The sequence below is a fragment of the Anastrepha ludens genome, chromosome 5 (assembly GCF_028408465.1).
Source record: "Anastrepha ludens isolate Willacy chromosome 5, idAnaLude1.1, whole genome shotgun sequence".
NCBI lineage: Eukaryota > Metazoa > Arthropoda > Insecta > Diptera > Tephritidae > Anastrepha > Anastrepha ludens.
This window is the reverse complement of record NC_071501.1, coordinates 75161594-75185762: the sequence shown is the minus strand read 5'-3', so window position 1 is coordinate 75185762 and position 24169 is coordinate 75161594. Positions and strand designations below refer to the sequence as shown.

The 24169-nt window shown below is 36.9% G+C and overlaps 5 protein-coding genes across 13 annotated transcripts in view; 3 read left to right on the top strand and 2 right to left on the bottom strand.

Moving 5' to 3' along the window:
• The window catches only part of LOC128863670 (multidrug resistance-associated protein 1), a 67347-nt gene extending 62157 nt beyond the window's left edge, over nucleotides 1-5190 (top strand). For 5 of the 9 annotated variants that reach the window (XM_054102939.1, XM_054102937.1, XM_054102941.1 and 2 more), the window contains exons 14-17: nucleotides 515-1018; nucleotides 3250-3631; nucleotides 3747-3934; nucleotides 4520-5190. In XM_054102939.1, coding sequence (XP_053958914.1) covers nucleotides 515-1018; nucleotides 3250-3631; nucleotides 3747-3934; nucleotides 4520-4559 — 1114 coding nt within the window. In that variant the 3' untranslated portion in view covers nucleotides 4560-5190. Of the gene's footprint in view, nucleotides 1-514; nucleotides 1019-3249; nucleotides 3632-3746 lie in introns of all 9 variants that reach the window. The other 4 variants (XM_054102944.1, XM_054102942.1, XM_054102943.1 and 1 more) reach the window with 1 other exon arrangement.
• Nucleotides 5191-10800: 5610 nt separating this feature from the next.
• Nucleotides 10801-12692, top strand: LOC128862713 (UBX domain-containing protein 7). The gene is made up of 2 exons (XM_054101379.1): nucleotides 10801-11747; nucleotides 11809-12692. The coding sequence occupies exons 1-2, from the start codon at nucleotides 11043-11045 to the stop codon at nucleotides 12601-12603; spliced, it is 1500 nt and encodes a 499-aa protein (XP_053957354.1). The 5' UTR covers nucleotides 10801-11042; the 3' UTR covers nucleotides 12604-12692.
• A 398-nt stretch (nucleotides 12693-13090) lies between these two features.
• Nucleotides 13091-14885, top strand: LOC128862714 (protein phosphatase 1F). Its single transcript, XM_054101380.1, has one exon. The coding sequence runs from the start codon at nucleotides 13338-13340 to the stop codon at nucleotides 14739-14741; it is 1404 nt and encodes a 467-aa protein (XP_053957355.1). The 5' UTR covers nucleotides 13091-13337; the 3' UTR covers nucleotides 14742-14885.
• Nucleotides 14886-14919: 34 nt separating this feature from the next.
• LOC128862712 (H/ACA ribonucleoprotein complex non-core subunit NAF1) lies at nucleotides 14920-18054 on the bottom strand. The gene is made up of 3 exons (XM_054101378.1): nucleotides 17761-18054; nucleotides 17225-17707; nucleotides 14920-17161 (listed from the first exon to the last, which is right to left on the bottom strand). The coding sequence occupies exons 1-3, from the start codon at nucleotides 17864-17866 to the stop codon at nucleotides 15756-15758; spliced, it is 1995 nt and encodes a 664-aa protein (XP_053957353.1). The 5' UTR covers nucleotides 17867-18054; the 3' UTR covers nucleotides 14920-15755.
• Nucleotides 18055-19850: 1796 nt separating this feature from the next.
• LOC128863872 (bromodomain-containing protein 7) lies at nucleotides 19851-23127 on the bottom strand. The gene is made up of 5 exons (XM_054103251.1): nucleotides 22893-23127; nucleotides 22151-22836; nucleotides 20993-22079; nucleotides 20306-20926; nucleotides 19851-20246 (listed from the first exon to the last, which is right to left on the bottom strand). The coding sequence occupies exons 1-5, from the start codon at nucleotides 22948-22950 to the stop codon at nucleotides 19993-19995; spliced, it is 2706 nt and encodes a 901-aa protein (XP_053959226.1). The 5' UTR covers nucleotides 22951-23127; the 3' UTR covers nucleotides 19851-19992.
• Nucleotides 23128-24169: the final 1042 nt, after the last annotated feature.

Here is a 24169-nt window from a genome sequence, read left to right as displayed (position 1 = left end):
AAATATGTTTGATATACAACGCCATTTGCAAAAATTATAAGTCTTGCAATAGGATGACTAATTTTGCGCCACCTTGTACATATTCATCCGTACAATGCTCGAAGTGAAGAAAACGCAGAGACCGTCAGCCAAAAAATCTACGGAAATTTTCAGCAATTGGACGCTTGCACCTAGAATTAAATGAGCTATAAAATTACATACCAGAACATAATTCAAAAATTCGAAATTTTGTTGAAATATGCATGCTTTTTTTTTCAATTTTCTTTATATTAAAAAATGGTTATAATTATTATTTCTACATTTTCTGTGCAATAATACAAATTATATTTTCATGCAAAATTAACGAAAAAAAGTTAGCATGAAAAACATGAATATTCGCAATGTAAAAAACAAAAATTACTGAGCCAAAACTTTTTTGAATGACTGTACAAACTCGTATACATACATACATATATAAATATATCATCGAACATAAATTTTTATTCAATTACTCACGATTCCTTCTTACTTTCAGCTTCATTGATGAATCTGATATTCGAGTGGATAAAAATCAAGTCTGCAAATATCCCTCATTGATAGCGAATCGTTGGCTTGCCATTCGTCTGGAAATGGTTGGCAATCTAATCATTCTCTTCGCTGCATTATTCGCTGTATTGGGTGGTCAATCGAATCCTGGCCTAGTTGGTCTTTCCGTAAGTTATGCCTTGCAGGTGACCCAGACGCTTAATTGGTTGGTGCGTATGACGTCCGATATTGAGACAAACATTGTGGCTGTGGAACGTATTAAGGAGTATGGTGAGACCAAACAGGAGGCACCTTGGGAATTGGAGAACTCGAAAGTGCCACGCGATTGGCCAGTGCAAGGTCAAGTGGTGTTTGAAAATTTCAAAGTGCGTTATCGTGAGGGCCTGGATTTGGTTTTACAAGGCATTAGTTTTACGATTGCGGGTGGTGAGAAAGTCGGTATTGTCGGTCGCACTGGTGCCGGAAAATCAAGTTTAACCCTGTCTCTATTCAGGTGAGTAATAAAAACAAATGGAGTACATAATGCCGCACAAAGTGTTCGGTAGACCTTAACTATGGTAGAAATATTATAGTACAAAAAAAAAGAATTGCAAGTAATTTATTTGTGGTCGCAGAAGATATAAGACACCTGTCTGAAAATATAATCATAGCTCTTGTATAGCTTTTGTATAACAGAAATATTATCATAACCTAAACCTAAACACACTTATAAAGTAATTGAGTGCGCTTACACACTTTAAGCAGTCCCTTAACATGTAGACCACAAGTCACGCGTCACAAGTGTTCACGGTAATAAGTAAATGGTGAATTCGGTAGAGCCCGAGTTCGAAACGATTGCCCCTCGGCGGGCTTTGATAAACCTCTTAGTGTGCTAGAAATGAAGGAACCCACAGTTCTATACCGCTTACGAAGGGCAGTGGCATTTTATCAGAAGCCTTCTCGTAGTCGAAATGCACTCGAAGAGGCGACGCATATTGGAAATCAACCTATACAATAATTACACATTTTAGGAAGAGAAAGAAATGAATTTCTTCTATTACTAAGATTACTACTTGGTCTTGCCATAAATTCTGAGACAAATTTTGCAAAGCATATGGCGAGCACGAATTCGCAGAAAAAAGGTCTGTTATTATTGCTCTTCTTCGTATGTATTGTCTACTCATAAATTATACTCAGTTAGGTGGCTAATTTCGCTTGTTAACAATGGAGTGGGGAGCTAAGGAAAATCGCATTGTAATGATTGAATTACAGAAGTGTGGTAAAGTGCAAGTGAGATTTACGAATTGCTAGAAAAACTTAATTTTTCGAGAATATTTGTTTACCGCACGATCAATCGTGGTCGTCCTCGCGTGGTTGGAATTAGTGCAGCCATAAAACCCGTAAATAGAATTCGCAGAAACGTAAAACGACAAAATCTATGCTAAAAAGACGCGAAAAATGTTGTTCCAAGGGCTCAGCGGGACCACTATCCAGCCCACGTAATGGTTTGGTGGGGAATGCCTTGTAAAGGCGTTACATCTCTTCATTTCTGTGAAAAAGGGGTTAAGACCGGGTCGAAAGTGTACTGGGAGGATGTCTTAGAAGGTGTGGTGAAGCAATTGAGCAGTACTTTCTTCAATGGAGGCCCTTGGATCTACCAGCAAATTTCTGCTCCAACAAAAACCACCCATCATTAGCTAAAAAACAATATTCCTCGATTCATAGCCGCAGAAGATTGGTCGTCTGGAAGTACAGATTTGAATCCATTGCACTACAGTTTGTAGTCAGAATTGGAGAACATGGCCTGTCGAAAACCTTACAAAAATTTAGAGAAACTCAAACAATCTTTGGTTCGAGCAGCGACGACCGTGCGTGCTGCAATAGCTGAATGTAAATTAAATTTTTTTTTTAAATATTTACATGATTGAATAAAACTTACTCTTATTAAAAAAAAAAAGGATTATAATTTGATATCTATAACGGACTTAACTTGTAGCAGAACTAGACACGACTAAGTAATTACCTCTTTATCTTTATCATACACGAATGAACCAGAAGTATCTGTGGCCGCCGTAGCCGAATGATTGGTGCGTGACTATCATTCGGGAATGCGTAGTTCGAAGCTTCGTGCATGAAACGGCAAAATTATAGAAAAAGTTTTTTCTAATAGCGCTCGCTCCTCGCCGAGCAATGGCAAACCTCCGAGTATATTTCTGCCATGAAAAAGCTCCTCTTAAAAAACCATTCGAAATCGGCTTAAAACTATAGGTCCTTCCATTTGTGAAACAACATCAAGACGCCTAACATAACTGTTCGCGCCAATTATTTATTTATCTGTCTGTGACAAACCCAAAGAAGAACGTACTAACATACGTATTCAACACTGTCACTGTTAATAGCCCACAAACTTGGTTGAAGAAAAACCTCCATAAACGATAAAACGATACCGGCCTATTCCATACTGATATATTTGTATTTTTACCGCAACGACCCGGATTTACATTGAGTCATGTAGCCAGTGCGTTAATTAAGTTAGGGTTATATTGTATATATCCCCTATAAATATTAATAATATATTGAGTCAATCAATAACTGTCGTTCCAGCAGCATTGCCAAAAAAATTATGGAATATTTTACGCTGTTATCGCAACAACATTCTAATCTTTTATTGTAGCCACCTTTTTCTGCAACCTATTCGCAATTTGTATAAATTTGCTACTTTGAATTTTTATTTTGCATTCATAGAATTATCGAGGCAGCTGGTGGACGCATTCTCATTGACGGCATAGACATTGCAACTCTGGGGCTGCATATGCTACGCTCACGACTAACAATTATTCCGCAAGATCCGGTGTTATTCTCTGGCACACTTCGCATCAATTTAGATCCATTCGAATTGAAATCGGATGACGAGCTTTGGAAAGCGTTGGAACTATCGCATTTGAAGGCGTTCGTTAAGACACTTCCTGCTGGCTTAAATCATGAGATTAATGAAGGTGGTGAAAATTTATCTGTAGGACAACGCCAGTTGGTGTGTCTAGCTCGCGCCTTATTGCGTAAGACGAAAGTTTTGGTGCTTGATGAAGCGACAGCCGCTGTAGATTTAGAAACTGACGACTTAATTCAGGTAAGTTAAAATTATAAAAAGGAATTTAAAAACATAGTATAATTACTGAAAATTATTTAATTGATATAAGAAAATAATAAAAACTAATACAAATAATAAAAATTAAACTCCACAGAAAACAATTCGATCGGAATTTAAGGACTGCACTGTGCTAACAATTGCCCACCGCTTGAATACAATATTAGACTCGGACAAGGTTATCGTACTGGACAAGGGGGAAATTTCTGAGTTTGCTTCACCTACAGAACTACTGGATAATCCCAACTCGGCATTCTACAGCATGGCAAAGGATGCCAATCTAGTGTAAATGTACTATTTAATTAATATGGTTTTTCGTGATGAAGAATTTGAGTTCAGAATTAAGCAGGATAAAGTTAACATTATTGAATGCGCCAGTATAGTACTTATTTGTAAAAAACAAAAAAATCAACTACTCATAAAGGATAAACAGATGAACAACTACTAATCAGCATTTTTACACTCACACTACTAAGCAAGATTTGCATAGACACAAAAATTAAGAGACAAAATTTGGTTTCATTTTTGTGCGTTATTATTTCTATTTACTGTTTGTTTGGACTTACTCATAATACGATACATAATAGTTGTTCAATTGTTCAGAAGTAATAGTTAAACTTATTTTATATTTTGTATGCATGTAGTTCTTAAAATTATTGCACTGTTATGTACCTAACATACATACATAGATAAACACAAAAACAAAAGAAAAAATGTTACAAACGTGCATGGCAACGTATACAACAACCCGTTAATATTAATGCGACACCAACAAATACTTAGTTTAAAGTGTGCACGTTTCAATCGTTACTTAATTGAAATATTTACGATTATTACAATATTGTTTTGTTTCTCTCCTACTTGTTCAAGTGTGCGAAGTTCCGATGAGAAGCGAAATTCAAACAAATAATCGATTGTGATAACTGATGTAGCAAAATTTCTACTGATGTAGTAAATCTACCTCACGTTGCACCATTGAAGCAGATATTTATATATGGAAGCGATTTCATAATGCATAACTGCATGCCCTCATTTGTCTGTAAACGAGTATAGGGCTAATATTACTTTGCAAATACTATCAAATTGTAATAGTTTTTTTCACCTTAAAGTTTTTCAATTTGAATTGTTAATTTTTGTGTTAGCATAAGGGTAAATAGTGTGATTTTTTTATTGTCTTAAATTATGTTCCGCATATAAATAAAAACTAAAACCTATAACTTAGATATATCGCGCATATATTGCTATTATAAATTTAGCGACTTATATATAAACACCCTATTGTTCATTATTGATAAAGAAAACAAAAGAAAAAAGGAATTTTGTAATTAATATTTAACTAAGTTAATGCGGATGGCCTTCTGATACTTAGCATCATGGAACTAAATTAGATGTACGATTTTTTAACTTTATAGATACATTTTTTGCTAGAATGTCAACTCTATAAATATGATAATGTATATTTTTTGTATCATTACAAAGTGAAATGAGAATAAAGCGTGTTATATATGTGCATATAATACAAATGTACAAATCCACTCTAATTTCGCTTTCATTCATACGACATTGTTATGTAAATGGGCAAACATGCTTTCTTACATCGCTGTTATGGCTAAACTATAAACTAAATAAAATTTTAATTTAGTTAAATACAATCGAAAAAAAAAATCAATTGAAAAATAACACCAGACATGAGATATCGATGGTTTTCGAGAAAAGCGACACAACTCAAAATTAACTCAAATTCGGAGTTTTGCCGTTAAAAGCAAAAATCAACTACAGAGTTTATATATTTTTATCTGGAAAAGCGTCATAAGCGAATCTTGAAGCAATTCTGAGAGATGGCGTTAGCGTCGTTTTGTCAGGTGATCGAATTGGCGCGTCACTTATCTAGAAAACTGACACAACTCAGTATTTTGTATTTTTGAATTATGTCACTTTTCCCGAAAACCATCGATATGTTTTAACCCTTACCGCTCCGTTGGCTCCGTTATAGGTGCGTCACGATGGATCCGTTTCATCCGTTGTGCCAACGGATTTGACTGACAGCAAAATAGATTATGTGTATTCAAGGCGAATTGAGTAGTAGAGGTGGCGCCATTAAAAAACAGTTACAGCGATTTTGACAGATCCGACGTCAGCTCCCTTCGCAATACAAAACAAACAAAACTAAGAGAAATTACATGTTTGTGAAAATTCAGTGAATGGCTTCGTAATATTGTGATTTGTGAGATTTAAACTAATCAAACTAATGAAACGAAGTGCCGTGTGCTAAATTGTGAAAGCACAAATTAATATAAAACCTCCAAATTCAGTTTGTTTGCGTTTTTATGCGGAAGATGCCGTGGCTAGGTGTGTGTGTGTATAATTTCTTGTGTTTGGTTATATCCATTGCATTCACCTACTCTTCTTCACAAACAAGTAATTCCCCTTCCGTTTGTTTTTTTATTGATGGGCTCTTACGACAGGGTGAAATCGGAAGACGCAATCTGTTCTCTATCATTCTTGTTTAGCAGTAGTATACTCGTATATCAACGTTCTCTGCACTGACGACATAGTGAATTCGGAAGGTCCAACCATTTATTCTATCAAATTTGACTTTCGCCTACTACTCCCCTTCTTTTCACAAGAAATTCGGAAGGCGCAGTCTCTTATTCTATCATTCTTAAGTAAAAACAACTGAATTACAATGAGGTTTGTTATTGGTCAAAATTTCGACTACGAGCGCTTCTAGTACATAGATGACGTTAGACTTGCCAAAATGGCTCAAAATAAAGTAACAGTTTTGTGCAGACGCCACCTTCAGCGTGGGCAAAACGTAGCAACGTATGGTCTAAGTATGTTCAAAGTTTGTTTTTAGTCAACTAAATTTATGATGATTCCGCTGCTTCTATGAAATAATTAATTTGCTTAGCTAACATAAAAGCTCCATATTGGCAAAACTTCGCAAATTCGCGATCGGTTTTAAATTTAAAAATGAATACACTAAAATAACAATTATTGTATTAAGTTAAACCATTTCTTGTTTTAACATCGGCCATTTCTGTTAACAACTTCAGTTTATTTATGAATATACATATGTATTTACATTCAAATATTATATTAATTTAAATTTATCTTTTAAACCGTTTGCAGTTTGTTTCCGTTTAAGTAAAAACCCCTTTTTTGCTACCAATTTCAACAAAATGGGTTTAATGGTTTCCCAAACCCTTTTGCTACCAATTTCAACAAAATGAGTTTAATTGTTTCCCTTTCTCACCCTTCTTAAGTTCAACCTTTTGTAAGGAAGTGTCAAAACTCTAACGTCACAAGTGATCAAACCTTTAATAAATGAATCAAGATTCTGTCCTGAAAAATAACTTTTTCACTTTACTGTCGCAAGACATATTCGAAAGCTTTCTCCATATGTTTTCTTAAAAAATTATTTGTAATGAGCAAGCCATCTTTGTTCATTTCCTTAATATTGACTCTAGATGCCAGATATGGCCCATCATGGATGAGCTGGGTATTGTTAAACCACCCTCGTTCAGATGTGTTGTCCAAGATACCGGCTGGGCATCATTGCCTCTAAACGAAGTGCTTGGGATGTCATCCTGCAGCTTGTGGCATATATATTCGTCTAAGTTTTCGAGGCGGTCAAATTCTAGATCCCCCAAATCTACTTCTTCTATCGGATACAGTTCCGGTTGACAATTTAGATTTTTAAGCATTAATCCTATATACAGTCAAATATAATAAATTAAAAAAAAAAAAACTATAAATTATTTCAAGTACCGGTAAGAGGCGGCTGTGTTACTTCTATATCAGGCGGCTCATCCTCTTCAACATTTTTGGAGTTGGACATCACGCCCTTGTTGTACCCCAGCAAATAAAGCCTCAGGCGGTGCTTGAACTCCTGTTGGTCAGGGTGATCATGTAATCCGCCTTTTGACCGAACAAGTTGGAAAAATTTCTCCAGTATGTTTTTATTGAGATGATCTGTCAACACATATTTGACATTAAAACGAGCTTTAACTTCCTGCAGCATCATTCTCAACGCTTTATTTGTCTGAATGATTCCTAGAAGGAAAATATATATGAAAGTGTTGCAAAAACGTATATAAGTAATTTTAGGATAAAAATGTTAGTGTACCTTTTTGGAAAGGTAGCAGTCTAAATCTTCCCATCACCCTCATGTTTTTCATCAAATTGGTCATCCCATCAAGGATTTTGTCTTGTTCCTCGATCGCTAATCCATAAGCATAACACCGTGTCCTCGAGCCGGCGTGGGGCTCCTTAACATTGAACAAGTCAAACCAGTCATTCGTCTGAAATAATAACGTGATATATAATATTGAAAATATAAAAGCATGTATATATGCATATAGCAGTAAAAATACCAAAAATACATACTATTTTCAATAATCGGGAACATTCCCTCCAATTTTGCTCTCGCAGATGACCAAAACTTGCTGCACTCGTGATAGCCTGTGCCACCGTTCGTGAAAACAATTCCGCAGCTATATTCACTTTTTGGCGTTGGGCTCCAGCCACGCTCAAATGGCTTACTGAAACCTTGTGAGTTATTGTCAAGTCTCCAGAAGTACATGACAATAACTCTGAAATTATTTCCTTTTTCACAGGTTTCTCCCTAATAAGAAAGCCTTGATCAAGGAAATGATTCCGCATTAGTTTTAGCAAGTGGGGCACGTTGGAAAAAACGAAAACCTTTTGGTTATTGAAAATGAACCTGTAAAAACCACAAGGGTTATAAGGCTTAATATATGCATATACTATATATATAATTTAAGTGCTGTGACGTACCACGGCTGGTCTTCGGTTACGCCTAATTCATAAAAAAGCGATCTATTCACACCCTCAAGATCACACACAACAGCAACAATGTTGTATCCACAACTGTGTGACTGCACCAAAATTTGTTGTATCAAATCTGCAGTCATTTTACGATCAAAGTCGTAAAAGACTGGCTGCTTCCACTTCGACATGAGACCTGAAATTACGAATTTAAAAAATGTTACGTTTAACAAATTTGTTCATTGTAATATTTACCTCTAAGCATCGCTACTTGGACATAATTGACGGTAGATAATGCTGAGATCGACGAAACGTCGTAACAGTAAGACTTTCTTAGTTTCATTTCGTCGAAACTCAATACGCTTAGCTTATGTACTTCGTTCATATGTGTAGTGGCTGCCAACAAGCGGAAAACTGGTTGGATTAACCCACGCGAAAAAGTCAGTTTTTGGGCCCAACAATGCAGTGTTCGAACTGCAGGAAGTGGAAAGGATTGTTTGTACAGCAGCCTATACACTTTTGGACTAGCAGCATACAAACTGATGGACTGTACGATGTCCTCCTCCACCCAATTCTTGCTTTTAGTTCCAGCCTTTAGATTGCGGATTTGGTCTTTTGTAAATAAAAAACCCAGTTTTTCTTCTAGCTTTCTCATTTCGCAAGCCATGGATTCGATACGCTTTATCTGGAGATCGCATTGCCGCTTCAGACTTCTAAGATCTGCAGACAGTTTACCGTTTTCCTTTTGTAAAACTGAATTTTCGAGCTTTAGGTTCGCTCTAGAATTAATTCCAATATAAGCTGTTATTAAAAATACACATTTAATTTTGAAATTAATAATTACTTACATTTCACTTTCTAAAACTTCATCTTCGTGAATGCTGCTGTCATACTGAAAGAAGCGACTAGGTGAAGGTACATCATAAACCACATCGTCAGCCGCATCATCGAATGCATCATCAACCGTATAATCAACCACATCAACTGCGTCGTCTTCGCGCCGATTTTTCTTTTTGCATTCACTCAACTCACCTTCAAAAAGCCACTTAAACATAAAATATTATTTCTTAATACGATCATTTATGGTACCTTCAGGTTGCTCAGACAAGTTAATCTTTTCCAGCGCCTGAGACTCTGCTGCTGGCTCATCGCAATTATAAATTGTTGGCACGGCACCGCGATTAAGTTTCAGATATGTGGCAAGTCCTAAAGTTTTCGATTAAAAATTTATTGAATTAAATTAGAGAATGTCATCTAAAAGTGTATATTATAAGGTATAAAAAAATATTGTAAACGCACTTACCCATTTTGTACTGGCCAAGATTTTGAAAATCATTGTCCGTAAAGTGTTTCATGCAAACTACGCTCGTGTGTAAGTTAAAGTGCTTTGTTTGCCGGCAAAATTCTACCCACTTTCCTGCCACGGCGCCATCGGCAGGAAAACTAAAAAAACTGCATTTGGAGGTACTAAAATTTGTGCTTTTACAATTTAACACGCGGCACTTCATTTTTATTATTTTCTTTAATTTAAAAATTACAAATCTTAAAATCACAACATTACCAAGCCAGTCAGTGAATATTTACAAACAAGTAACTTCTTTTCCATTTGTTTGCATACTTGCACGCTGACGCAAGAATGATCAAATAAAAGAAGCACCTTTCGAATTCGCTGTGACGTCAGGCAGAATTTACAAATAAAAGGAGGGGAAATTACTTGAGAAAGAGAAGCGAAAGCAATAGAAACTACTAAGCACGAGAAATTTACACACATATATACTCTTGTCACGGCGTCATCCGCCTAAAAGCGCAGAAAACTGCTTTTATAGATAATTTTGTAAATCGTGCTTTCACAATATAACACGCAGTACTTTGTTTTCATTAGTTGTGTCACAAAACACAGTATTAAAAAGCATTCACTGAGTTTTTACAAACATATACATATGCAGTTTATCTTCCTTTTGCTTGTTTTGTATGTATTATTAGCGTTCATGACGTATCTGGTTGCCAAAATCGGAAAAAATAAAGTACCAGTTTTGTATTCTGCATTCTGTTCACCTTGACAACTTTCGAAAATTTAAGGCTGGTTATATTTCACGTACAAACATATATAAAAATTAGTATTTCTTAAATCATATTAAATTAGAATTTTTTTAAAACAATAATATAATATAATAATTAATACAATAATAATCTTTTTATGCAAATCTACAAAAATATTACTATTGGTATCACTGTATGTGAAATGCCACATAAAAAACTTTCATTAATATCTAAATTCTACAGACTGCTAATTTTTCGTAAATTGAGCTAATTTTCAGGTAATCAAACTTATGCAAAATGCATTCAATAGGATTTTATCCGACAGTTTGAAATATTTGCGAAGTTGCACGAAGTATGCATAATTAGACCTTAATGGTAAAGAGGAAAAATGCCAAATGTCATTTTAAATAAACAGAGAAGATAAAAAGTTTTTGTGCGCTCGCAATTGCATATGTAGTGAAAGCAGAGAACGTTCTCTGGTAAAATTCGTGTAAACTTATTTAAAAATAAAAATTTTCGTCTTTTGCTGCAGTAATAGACGTGTAACTAAAATACTACTAAAATGTCCACAGCAACCGAAGAGCTAGTGGAGCGCGTTATTGAAGTAACGGGTGCCAGTACTGATGAGGCTAAACATTTATTGGGTGCTTGCAACAACGACGTAGAGTCAGCTGTTGCGTTATATTTTGAACAAGGCAGTGGAGTTGCTGATGCTGTGACCGCTGCCTTGCCAGCTGCCGATGATGAGGATAATGTTCGAGCACCCATTGCACCGAGACGTGAACAATTAATTGGGCCAGAAGACGATAATTTTCTTGCAGCGCCCTCATTGTCTACTGAGGGACGCATGCAACGCATGAACCAACGTGTGAAAATATGCCCCTTTCGTGATTTTGCACGAGAAGGAGCTTTAATGGAAGAGCAAATGCAGGCAGATGCATCTGGGCTAGCCTCATCATCAAACGGATCACATGGTAGACGTTGGGCTAGTACGCGAGCAGCTTCAATGATGACAACTGCTAATAGAACACTGCCTGCAGATTTAAAACCTTCGACTTCCTCACGTTTGGGTGATCTTTTCCGTCCCCCGACTGATATCTCTTTTGCTGGTACCTTTCAGTCAGCACGTGCACGGGCAACAGCTCTTAGTTGCTGGCTTTTGGTTAATGTTCAAGATGACAATTTCAATTCACAGGTCCTCAATCGCGATGTGTGGGCGAATAAAGAAGTGCGCCAAGCCATCAAAAGACGTTTTTTGTTGTGGCAAGTGAGTATGGTTATACAAATATTAAATTAAAATTTTTATTACAAAAAAATATTTAATACAGATTGATGCCGATACCTCAGAAGGCCGTCGATTTGCTACATTTTATCACTGCGATAATTTGCCATATGTGTGTGTTGTTGATCCACGCACGGGCGAAGAGGTATGGAAGTGTATAGATCCTAAAGAATCAAATGTCCTTTCTGGTTTACGAGAATTTATAAGTGAGCACAAAGAATTCTTAGATGATGGAACTGATGACAGTCCTTCCACTTCCAAGCGCACTATAACCGTATCGGATGATGAGCAGGAAGTCGAAGGAAGTTCTGAAAAAAAGAAACGTTTAAAATTATTGGATCTTACTGAAGAGGAACAAATTAATTTAGCCATACGGAATTCTATGCGTGAAAATGGTAGTACAAATGGTAAAAGTAAACGCAAAAATACCTCCAATAATATAGACAGCGACGGGTATAATGATGCAGATGACAGCAGTGAATTTGAGTCGATTGAAGAGTTCGGCGATGATGATAGTAAAAGCGCGTTTGATCATATGAAAAATTCCTATGAAAAGCACCTCGGTAAAGACACAAATGAATTAACTGCTCTTAGATTGCGTTTACTTAATGCCGAAGGCAATGATGAAGTGGTCCAACTGCGTTGGCCCTCAGATACACTCTTGAAAGCGCTGCGCCTCTATATTGGCGAAAAGCACTCACATGTTATTAAAAATGGCGGAACATACAAATTGATTTGCGCGTTCCCTCGGAAAACGCTTGATTCGGAACATGATAGTTCTACTATAAAGGAATTGGGTTTACATCCATCAGCAAATTTACATATAACATTAGATGAGTGATCATGATATTTATCAAGCGAGCATTATTATTATTAATTAAATGTAACTCAAAATACATACATATATAATTAAGATTACACCAACAAAAACTTGTTAAAATGTGTTTCGTTTCTCAACTAAAGATGGGCTTTGAACAATAAATTCTTTGATATTAAAAAGTTATGAGTCTTAAAAAATTTAAGACTTTTACGAGGGCTTTGGCGTACGTACGAGTATATTAAAAAAATTGAATGGATTCACCAATTTTATGAATTTGAAGCAATTGAACATTTGGAGATCACATAGGTTTATTAAATAGTTATATATTTGTGTAGTAAAGTCGGTTATTCTATAGGAGAAGAGTAAAGGATGTAATATCACGATTTATAGAAAAATTAAATACAAATAATTCAAGAAGAAATATTTCTTAAGTAAACATTTTGGGTCAGACCATTTGATGATTCATCGAATCTCTGTGATCGATAAATCTCAACAATCATTAAACTAAAACAGCTGATTGCGCGCGGGAATGCTCTCTTATTTTTGAGATGCTGGAGCGCAGATAGCGTTAAAGTGAAAACAAATAATAAAATTAAAAATACCATATTTTTACATGAATATGCAAGTATACAAGCAATAATACAAAAAAATATGCATATACTTTTTTAAGAGAACACCAGGAGCGAAATTCAAGATTTATATATCAAACGGTAAAAGGAAGTGACTTCTGTGAGTGTGTGTAGCTCTGTGAAGGAATGTCGGGGAAAGTATCTGCTGCTGCAGCAGCTGAGCTGGAGTCGGTTGAGTGCGGTCGATTGTGTGCATTTAAAGGCTTCTTGAGTGACTTAGTGCGGGACTCGGTGAGTAATGCCGCAAATGTTGGCGATTCTGCACGTATCAGCATATCGCGCACTAGCAACGAAACATACCCGGTGTGTTCACAGGAGGTGTCTGCTGAAATAATTATGACCGTATGGAATCATCTTCAATTGAAGCGTTGCCCCCGATTTTTCCAGCTTCCCATATTGCGTGCTGTTGCGGCAGAAGTTGAAGAGGGTTGTCGCAATGCTAAGGACTGCGAGTGTAGTGCCAGTGCAAAACAAGATCAAGGCGAAAAGAATCCGTCAACTGATCTGGGCATAGTTTATGATTTGCTAAAATTACAAAAATATGTTGTAAATAACTTGGAAAAGATGCTAACACGTCTAACCGATAATACTGAGGCAGGTAACTTGCAAAATTACGCAGAGAAAGGTGCACTATGCGCTAATGGAGCAAATTGCACATGCAACGCAGAGGAAGCCCCTTTCCTACCTGTTTACACTGTTGGCCACGTCAAGAATAAACCCCGCAAAATGGAGGACCGCCATGTGTGCCTTGAGCGCTACAGTGATCTGTACCAAGTGAAACAACCCTACAGTTTTTATGGAGTATTTGATGGACACTCGGGTCCGTTGGCAGCTAGTTACGTAACAAGCCAACTACCATACATATTAGCCCAAAGTCTGAAAGACACCGCCTATGATCTGAATGATATAAAATCTTATCGAGAAGCTTTTGAGCATTCATTTTTACAGGCAGATAAGATGTTCTCAAAAAAAGTAATTTCCAGTGGTACAACTGCCGTTTGTGTACTATTGGCGCATCGTGTGGCACCGTTGTATGGTCATTTATACGTCGCATGGGTAGGTGATTCCAAAGCGCTACTTGTAAGTCCAACAGTTAGCTTGCAATTAGTGAAACCACATAAACCAGACGCGCCGGATGAGCGGAAACGTATTGAAATGGCAGAGGGTGGCGGCACTGTAATGTATGTGCAAGGACAATGGCGTGTCAACGGCATTTTGAATGTGTCGCGCTCCATTGGCGATTACTCAGTGGCGCCAGCCATTGCAGAGCCAGATTTTGTAGATGTTTCGCTGACAGCGGCGCACGATTTCATTGTTTTGGGTACAGATGGATTATTCGATCACGTATCCGAAGCTGTGATAGTGGAAACGATTTATAAGGCCTTAACGGATAAAGAGCAAAAAATCGAAAACATTCCAAAACTTCTTATAGAATTAGCAAAAGAGGGTGACTCCCAAGACAATATTACAGTAGTTATTATATTTTTGAAAAATCGACCCGATATCGTCGAAAATTTTAAAAGAATATAGTTTAAATTTTTGCAGTCAAGTGGAAAAATAGACGCTAACACAGTTTTAGGGATATCAGCAACAGCGAATATTTAATGCTAAACATAGCATATATGTACATACATATATATAATAGTACACCATATTTAGTAGATTTTATTCCTACACCACCAAATCCTTCTATTGCAAACAAAAATGCTTAACGAGTTCAATTTCGTTTTTATTTTTGTAAATAAATAGGCTTCTTTAAACGCTTTCAAGTGCTATTGTTGTCGCATCCTTAAATATTTGTGCCTGCAGCAAATTAATATAAATTTGCAAATTTTTTCAATGCGCAACAGACGATCAACAGTGCGCAACGCTCGAGAAAAGTTCAAATTTTTAAACACAGGTTTATATTTACAAAAATAAAAGTACTAAAATATTACAATGTAATTTTAACGCTAGCGCAAGTTTACATAAAATAGCGAAACACTTAAATTAATGCGGATGTGTATATTTTTTTCGTAGCTCATTAACTGTATGCGAGTATACATTTTTAAAGAATTACAAATCCTAATCAATGTTATCGATAACTGTTTAAAATGCATGCACGTATGCATACATGTGTGCTGTACGAAAAATTTGTAGAACACTTACAATATAACGGCTAATTGTTATTCAATGCAGATTTGTGTTTGTTAAATCAATCTTTATATTTTACATATTATCCTAGAAAAATCTTTGTATGTTGAATGAAAGTAAATACACCTAATACCACAAAAGTATCCAGTTTTCGCCCACTTCAATTATGTACCTACACGAAAGTATATTAAATTAAGATTTTAATATTTTTACCACGCAGATGTACGTGTATAAGATACTAATTAAAATAAAACACTATACTGGAAAAAACATTGTTTTTAAATAAATTTAAATTACAGAAATTTATTTCTTTGTGATTTTTTAAACAAATTATTACTGCACCGATGAACAATTTTAAATCTATGAAATATAAAGGTACATACTGATTTAAGCCTAGTAACTAATTCACTCTTAATCCGCACCTGGTGGCGCTGGCTCCGCTACGTTTTGATTAGCATTAGGAGGTTGTATCCGTGAAGGTTGTTCCATTTGTGTTGGTGTTTGAAAAGCAAGTGGGTTCGGCACATACACAGTTGGGGATGGTGGGGTCATTTGCGGTGGAGGCATTGAGTGTCCCATTGGGGGAAGCAATGGTCCCTGTGGTGCAGCTATTGACATTGGAGGATGTACATATGGATTGAATTGTGGTGGTCTTGAAGGCGGCGCACAATATAATGGACGTTGGTACTGGAATGGCCCAGAATATGGTGAACGGTAACCGTGTGACGGGGGCCTCGGTTGATATTGTTGGTTGTAATGTGAATGCCAACTGCTGGTGCTATGATGTGGTTGATAGCTGTGCGGCGCATACGGACGCGGTGCGAAGCGTTCATGCCTTTTTTGATAAATACCCGTTTGAGCCCTTCGCGTACTACTACTGGGACGTTCGTTTCTTTGCTGCATTTCCGCAACACTTACTGATTCACTGAGATTGCGTCCTCGTTTCATAGGATAATTGTCTTTATCATCATCATCATCATCATTTCCATCATCTTCCTTAGTGCTTTGTCGACGATTTTTGCGCAATTGCTGGCGTGCTTCCCGCTCTTCCTCATCGTCGGAATAGTCCAAATATCGTGGTGGAGGTTCTATATCATTCTCCCAAGAGGCATCCGATCCACGCATTTTCATAAGACTCGAAAGTATTACATATTGTGTATATTCGGTTTTCGGGGCCACATAAACTACATCACCAATATTTATATTTTTTTTGTGTATATCCTGGTTTGTGTTGAAACGAACACAATATATTGGATCTGCTACTTGACCCAAGACATCGAACACTTCGCCCAAAACACGTTTGCCTTTGTCTAGGAAAAGTACTGTGTCCAAATCGAGAATAATTGAATTTGGTAAGGCGCTCACCAGCAATAATTGATCTACGATAGAGTGAACGCGCCCCAATTCCGTACACTCCTCTGCTGGCACTGAAATCTGTAGGTCCTGAATCGGCGGCAAATCGTCAAGCAGCATTTCGCCTCGAACACGTGGCGGTTGACGACGACCGCCTTTTTTATTATCTTTGCCATCCCCTTCACTATAGTCATCGTCATCATCAGCATCATCGTTTTCATCATTATTTGTTCCTATACGTTTTTTAATGACTTTGGCAATTTTTGATAAATATTCCGTTTCGGATTCAGAAGCCGACGAAATGGTTTCGCTTGAGTCGGAGTCTATTTCAACAACCTGTGAACGATAGTTTTTGTTGGCGTTAGTACGCACTTCAACTACTGACTCTGTTTCCGACTCGCTCGAATCACCTTCATCAACATCGGAGCCATACTGCGAGAGCAAACCAAGGCTAGATTGTGCGCCTGCAAAGTAAACTTAAAATTAGTTTTGTTAAAAAGTATATTTCAAGATAAATATGAGTTAACCTTTTATAGGTGAAACCTCATCAGTAATTACTTGCAACGATAAAGATTTATCGTTTACTAACTGTGCCTCAGTAGATTTATCAACCATTTCCGCTTGTGTTACATCCATTATTTCAATTATATCGGTATCTGCCGCTATAACGAGATCATTACTGGGGCCTATTCCTGTTTCCGCAGCTACTGAAGTAGCACTACTGCTGTTAGCCTCATCAATGGACGGCAAAAGTTGAATAACGGATTCAATGACAACTACTTCTTTGCTGGTAGGCCTTCCACAGCTTCCTTCAGTAATAGTTTCTCGGTTTAATTCTATTATGCTGGAGGTACTTATTACTGACTCTGGTTGTAGTTCGCTCTCCTCCTGCATATCAGTTACCACTGCTTTCGTAGCTTCCTCTGTTTTTGTGGCTCCACACTTTTCCAGTGTGCTTTCATCTTTGTTTGGCACATTTTGCATTTCCCCATCACCTTTTGTATTTTTTTCTGAAGCGCACTATGATTAATTTTTGTATCTAAAACTAAAGAATGATAAATACCTGTATCAAGTGGTGCGGATAGTAATGCATTTTGCTCAGATTGAATATTGCTTTCCGTTGCCACTTCGATAACAGCATGTTGGTTGGAGTCAATCTCTGTCTCCATATCAATTTTTCTGAGGATTGTCGTCAGTAAAAATGTCTGTGTTCAATACTTCTGTTGCAAGTACAGATTCTCAAATCTCGCAACAATGCTTGTTGTTTAAAAAATTTCAACTTGTGCACAAAAATTCAAACGAGATAACTAAACGCGTGTTCCTTAACATAGAGATGATAATGACCGTATCAACAAATAATCGATTACGACCGTTGGTCAATCCGTTGGCGCAACGGATACATAGTGAAAATCATATAAATCGATTTTTTTAACAATTAATTGTCGGTTTTTTTTCTCGAAAATCTGAAAAATATTTCCTGAGGCCGCCATATTCTTAATTTTGAAAAAAAAGTTTCGATCAGGCACAAGGTTATCTATTAATAAAACTAATTTTTCGGACAACGATTGATTTGAGATGTATTTCCAAGGACTTGTGATGATCACCGCAAGGGACTTCTGGAGAAACAAACAGCGATAACTTTTACAATTTATTTTGTTTTTGAAATTTCACTAGAGTCAAGTCGAAACACGATGTATTTAAGCTAAGTTTTCTTTTTGTAAAATAAAGCAATTGACTAGCAAAAAAAAAAAAATTATTGAAACTAACCCTTTAATGTCACATAAAAGTATACAATTTTATACTTACCATTTACGTGCATACATATTTGTACTTTACCGACAAGTTTATTATAATAAGTCATGTTAATAAAAATTTAAGCTTTTTATTCATTATTTATTCAATAAAATTTTACGTTCACCAGTTGAAATTTCAAATATTGAACTTACAAAAACAAAATACCTTCATAGGCGCAGAGCAGCATTATGTGCAGTGCGATGACCACTTTGCCACCAATTATTGTCAAATGTTCTTTAATACAACAAAATCTAAAAACGAGACCACCATATCTTCCCTCACGCACCTGAGGCGGCCATAAATCAATTTTTCTTGACGAAGACAAAACTATTTGCTAAACAGTGAATTTTTATGCTGAGTGCCTGCAGTTAAAAATTTACTTTGAAATAAGAGCGCGCGGCTTTTTGTGGCATGTAGGGTATCTATGCTTACAACACATTTTGCTTATAGCAACAAATGCGAACTATTGATCATTCTTAGGAAATCGCACGATGAATAGAATACTAAATATGGCGCCTTCCGAAAACCGCTACTTTATTTTCCAATTAGTCGGCAACCAAGTAACATGAGCGAAGACTGCGTTGACGTTTTTCGTATTGCACCTACATAATCTTAGTTTTTTCGTAAACAAACCTCGGTCATAATCTCATTTACGTCAACAAATCAGCTGATTCCGTCAAAATTTCTTTGAACCGATGTTGGTCACATGTCTGACATTTGTTCATCGTGCGTCTCTATAATTCTTCGAGATGGTTTACCTTTCTTATTGATTAAAAACGAAACTCACAACATACAAAATAATATTAATTCGAGATTGTGACACTACCTTATTACTTACTCAATGCTTCAACAGTTGATATTTTTCAAACGGTTCAACTAACTCCAATTTGAAACGTATCTGGAAAGATTTTCCTGCCATTGCTTTTCTATAAGGAATTCTGTTTTTGACCTTTAACTTAAGCCCCTTGTTTGTAATCAATATTTACTTGAAACATTGCCCACTTAAAAGTTTTCTTTTTCACTTTTATTTGGCATTTTAATATCGTAATATTAACATAGTAAATATTTCATACATTCGCAGCAAACATGTAAAAGAAAATTAACTAAATTGAGGCGCAGCAAAATCATCTTGCCACGCCAGTAGTTCTGGGATTTTATCTGTAATTGACTGCCACAGTTCGTTACAAAATATTGACGTGTGAATTTCGTAACAAACTGTGAACATATCAATTGAAACCAAATTGAATTTACATATATTTTATGATCTATATGCAGATTAAAATTCCATTTTCTAAAGTCATTAAAAGTTCATAAAATAATTTGAATAAATCATAAAGTCTGGTTGTCCGACTGTTTGAATTAATATTATATGGAAAGCGTTTCGCCTTTATTTTGTGTAAGCAGAATTAATTCCAAAAATTGTTTACAATAAATGCGTTGAGACTGCATATGAACGGAAATATAACTATAAATAATTTTCATATGTTTTTTGTATATAACTCTATAACCAAGGATTCTCGTCTGCGCTTGTGGACGCGTGTATACCACTGCTGCCGCTCTCAAGAATTTCGCGCAACTCCTCATCATCTATTTCCATGGGTATAGTAGCGGCAGGAACATTCACAGCATTCTTATCCGAGATGCTAGCTGTGCTTTGCGATGGTAATTCTATTTGGGGTATTGACACTGGTTGTTGAAGCACTTCTGGCACGGGTACACGATGGTTGGCTGGCTGAGCCAAAGGAGGTAGGCCCACTAATTGAGGAAAAAAGTGCATAATTTTTAAAGTAAGGCATATGTACGAATTCACTTACCATTTGACATGCCCATTGCTTTACGTAGGCTATATGGATCAACAACAGCCGATGGTGGTAATTTCTTTGCAACATCACTGAGTTGTTGAGTAATTTGGTGTGCTAGATGCACTTCTTCGGCACTAGCTTGCGGTACATAGGCCAGGTGCTGCGGCAGTGGCTGAGAGAGTCGTTCATGCTGCGTGGCGCGCAGTTTCTCTATCAAATTTAGATTATTGCTTAAATGCTCCTGAAGACGCCGAGTCAATTCGAAATTTTTCATTTCTGCCTCGATATTATCAAGAAAGTCTATATCGATACCAAGATCTTTCAATGTACGTAAGCGATTGAAATCAATGCGAGTATTTTTGTACTTTTCATATTCTTCTTCGATTTGCTCCCGAGATTCTGAAGTGGTATTTACAGTTTGAAGTCCACCAAAGCCACCGCATGCGCTAAAACACTTGAATACTTCATTTTGTTCATGGTTTTGTACTTGCATATCGTAAAGATCGGACATTGTTTTGCTATGCTCGCCAGTAGTTAGCATGTCCAATAAACCATTGGCTAGCATCGATGCATAATTGGAGTCATTGGTGAATTGTAAAATGCTCTCTGCATATTCTGTGCTTGTAGCATCACCTGGAACATAAAAGAATATGAAGTGATTTATTATTGATTAAATTCCTTATAAGATTTATTACTTACCATAGGTACGCATTACCAACTGTGTTTCTTCTCGGCTTAAATTTGAAAAACGAGAGTCAAAACTTGGTGCGAAAGATGCAAAGGCGCCATAATTAAGTGGTTTCACCATTTTTACTTCATTCCGCTTGTCTTCTCGTGAAGAAAGAAGTTGTCCTGAACCAGACTGCAATTTGCCTACTAGTTCACCAAGGCTAACTACCTTTTCCGGGCCTTCGTTCTCATCTTTAATTAACACATTTAGGGAAGTGGTGCCATCTCGGTTTTGTCGTAAAAATCCCATTCTATGTGCTTTCTCTTTTGCAGAAAGCCGCTTTTTTGCAGCCCGGGCCGCTCCTTGAACTTGAGCTAGTATCTCTTCGGAGGTGAGATCGTCCACATACGGTTCAAAACGGGTTTTCGGCTCATTTTCCAGTCGAATTGCACGCCGTTTCTCTTCCTCTTCCAACTGGGCAGGAGTTGGTTCTTCGGCACCTGTTGAAGCACCCTCATCTGCCGAATCGATGGTAGCGTGATGGTCGTAATTACCGAAATCTCCGTGTATATCGAAACCTAGCTCTTTCGCTGTGAGATCACGCATGTAACCCGATAGTGGTTTCAGGCTCCGCATTAGATTTTCAGGCAAGAGGTGTTTGGTGCCCACTTGAAGTAGCCTTTTTGCGGCTTTATGATAAACCGTATCGACATGATTATAGCGGATAGCATTCTCGCACATCAACTTAAAATCGTCAGTAAATTCGGTCAAAGTGCCGTACTCACTATCATCTATTTTCTGACGTATCGTTGAGAAATCCATTGGTTTAGTAATTATTGATGAATAACCAGGAGCAATATCATCGGTGACAGGCCAAGCGAAGAATTGATGCGGATCTCTTTTTTCCAGAAAACGCAATAAATGGTCTAATAACTTGTTCAATGGTGACTTTTGCTGTTTGAGTTTTAGTACACAAGTTCGAGGCTCTCGGCCTGATTCGCTTGATGAACTTGGTGTTTTGGGTGCTTCCAATGCTTTAGGTGTTAACCCTGCCAAAGAACTAGCTCCACCCGGCGTCGAAGCTGCAGTTGAAGCTGAGGGCGATGGAATAAGGAGCTACATATTGAAATAAAGGAAACATCATATAACAATTATATTCAAATCTATCCAAAGCATTTGGTGCTTACATCTTGTAGGGGTTTTGTTGGACTGACCGCTTCTATAACACCAGCACCTAGCGATGACGATTGCATGGATGAAGACGCCGGTGAATCCAAGAGCATATCATCAACTTTTCTTGGCACAATGGGCTTTGACACTGGTCGGCAAGACGGTGAGTTATCCGTTGTAATACCAGCATATAGAAGTATATTTTCTGGCAATGGTTGCGAATCTCCATCTTCCATAAAGCTGAAACCATCTTGACTTGAGTCACCATCCAGTGTCGGTTGTGCTATATTTTTCGGACTGCGATGTACAAAAGGCACTGTCGTGACCGTTGCTGGTGCGATTTCTTCTAGCTTACTGTCTTCATTTGGCACCTCGGCAGATGCATCATGCCCTTCGCCACCGCTTGCTTGCTCATGACGCTCGCCACGGTGCCGCTTTTCTTTATGATGTTTGTGCTTCTTTTCCCGATCCTTCTTTTTTTTCTTCTTCTTGGATTTTTTATGCTTTTCCCCGTGATAGTCTTCAGGGTGCTCATCCTCAGCCATCGGGCTACTTGGTGCGGCAGACATCATTGCCTCTGCAGCGGTAGGTGGACCGGTAAGCGGAGAGTCACCGCTGTATTCTGGGGTGGAGTTCGAGCCAACTTTTAAAATTAGTTTCAGACCACGCTGCAGTTGTGTAGGATCCATATTATTGCTATATTCTAAATAGGAAAAGTTTTAAAAATTCAGCTGAATTAAGCGTAAAAAGCAGTGTAACCTTCATATTTCTCTCGTCGCTCAGATTTGTGTTTCTTGTGCTTTTTTGAAGAGCCCATCTTTTTGCGTTAAATAAGCAAAACTCCTTTCCTTTTCTGATAGTAATAAATAATAATGCTGCTTGTGGGTAAATAATACTACTAAAACTGTCCTGAACCAAGACGCTTTCCCATTACCGCACGTTTGTTGTAAAATTTTTGACAGTTTTCTCCATTTTTTTATTTTATGCCAGCTAGCTTTTCTTATTTTTTACAGTACCAAACACAGGGTTGCGTTTGTCAAAACATTACTCTACGATTGCAATGGTTTCATAAAACATTATTAGATTAGTCTTAAACGACTATTATACGATTGCGCATAAAAGTATGTTCACAGGGAAATATTTAGTAAATTGTCTATCGCTTTGAAAAAAAGGTTAAAAGGGGGGCAATAGAGGGGTGTATCCCCATCTTAAAACTCAAAACCGCACCTGGCGGAGGCTTATAGTTTTTAAGTAATTTAATGTTAAAGTTCTGTAATTTAGCGAAAAGTTGGTGTTGCCACACACTTGAAATAAAAACAAAGTAGGTATGCAGGGATGTTCAGTGGAAGGTTCATTGTAAAACTGCAGTATTTCTTGCTGTAATTTAAAATTGAGAAATACTTTTCAAAATAAAAACATACAACTCATCGCAACTTAAAAACAATGATATTAAGCGTATCACAAAAAATAATAAAGTAATTAAAAGCCAAAAATTACGGTTTAGTGTATTGTTTCGATCAGTTTTACAAACGGGTCCTCATGCCTTTTATAAACAGATTTTCTCCACAAAAACTCGATAGTCATATTTGCAAAACAAATAGGGTGGCCGTAGTTGTCTTTATTAAAAAACTCGTTCTTTTCAAAAAAATAACCCTCATCAGTCATACTCCGGCTATGCAATCCACAGTATTTTTGCGTAGACCTCCTTTCCGTGTTAAAACCATTGAGCGCGAAATTAAAACGTCATATGCGTGTATGTAATAAGGAGGCATTAACGGATTTAGAGTTAACCACGAAAAAATAGATAATCTACATATATGTGAACGTATTACCAGTGCCTAAAAGGGGAAAGTTGGCAGGTTCGATTTTTTGAAATGATTTTAAAGTTGTATAACACTCTTTGTGCAAATAGCTAATATGGGTAATAGAGGGGTGACAAGTAAAAATTTCCAAATTTTAATATACCTCAATAATTTATCTTAAAGGCACCGAGCCGAACTTATATTTCCTTTTTTTATTTCAAACAAATGAAAGTT

Coding starts and splice junctions, on each gene's coding strand:
- LOC128862712 (XM_054101378.1), bottom strand. CDS start 17,866: ATGGAGACAGAGATTGACTCCAACCAACATGCTGTTATCGAAGTGGCA. Junction 17,708..17,760: donor ATCCGCACCACTTGATACAG/GTATTTATCATT, acceptor AGTGCGCTTCAG/AAAAAAATACAAAAGGTGAT. Junction 17,162..17,224: donor TGAGGTTTCACCTATAAAAG/GTTAACTCATAT, acceptor TTTACTTTGCAG/GCGCACAATCTAGCCTTGGT.
- LOC128862714 (XM_054101380.1), top strand. CDS start 13,338: ATGTCGGGGAAAGTATCTGCTGCTGCAGCAGCTGAGCTGGAGTCGGTT.
- LOC128863872 (XM_054103251.1), bottom strand. CDS start 22,950: ATGGGCTCTTCAAAAAAGCACAAGAAACACAAATCTGAGCGACGAGAG. Junction 22,080..22,150: donor CAACAAAACCCCTACAAGAT/GTAAGCACCAAA, acceptor TTCAATATGTAG/CTCCTTATTCCATCGCCCTC. Junction 20,927..20,992: donor GTTGGTAATGCGTACCTATG/GTAAGTAATAAA, acceptor TTTATGTTCCAG/GTGATGCTACAAGCACAGAA.
- LOC128862713 (XM_054101379.1), top strand. CDS start 11,043: ATGTCCACAGCAACCGAAGAGCTAGTGGAGCGCGTTATTGAAGTAACG. Junction 11,748..11,808: donor GACGTTTTTTGTTGTGGCAA/GTGAGTATGGTT, acceptor TATTTAATACAG/ATTGATGCCGATACCTCAGA.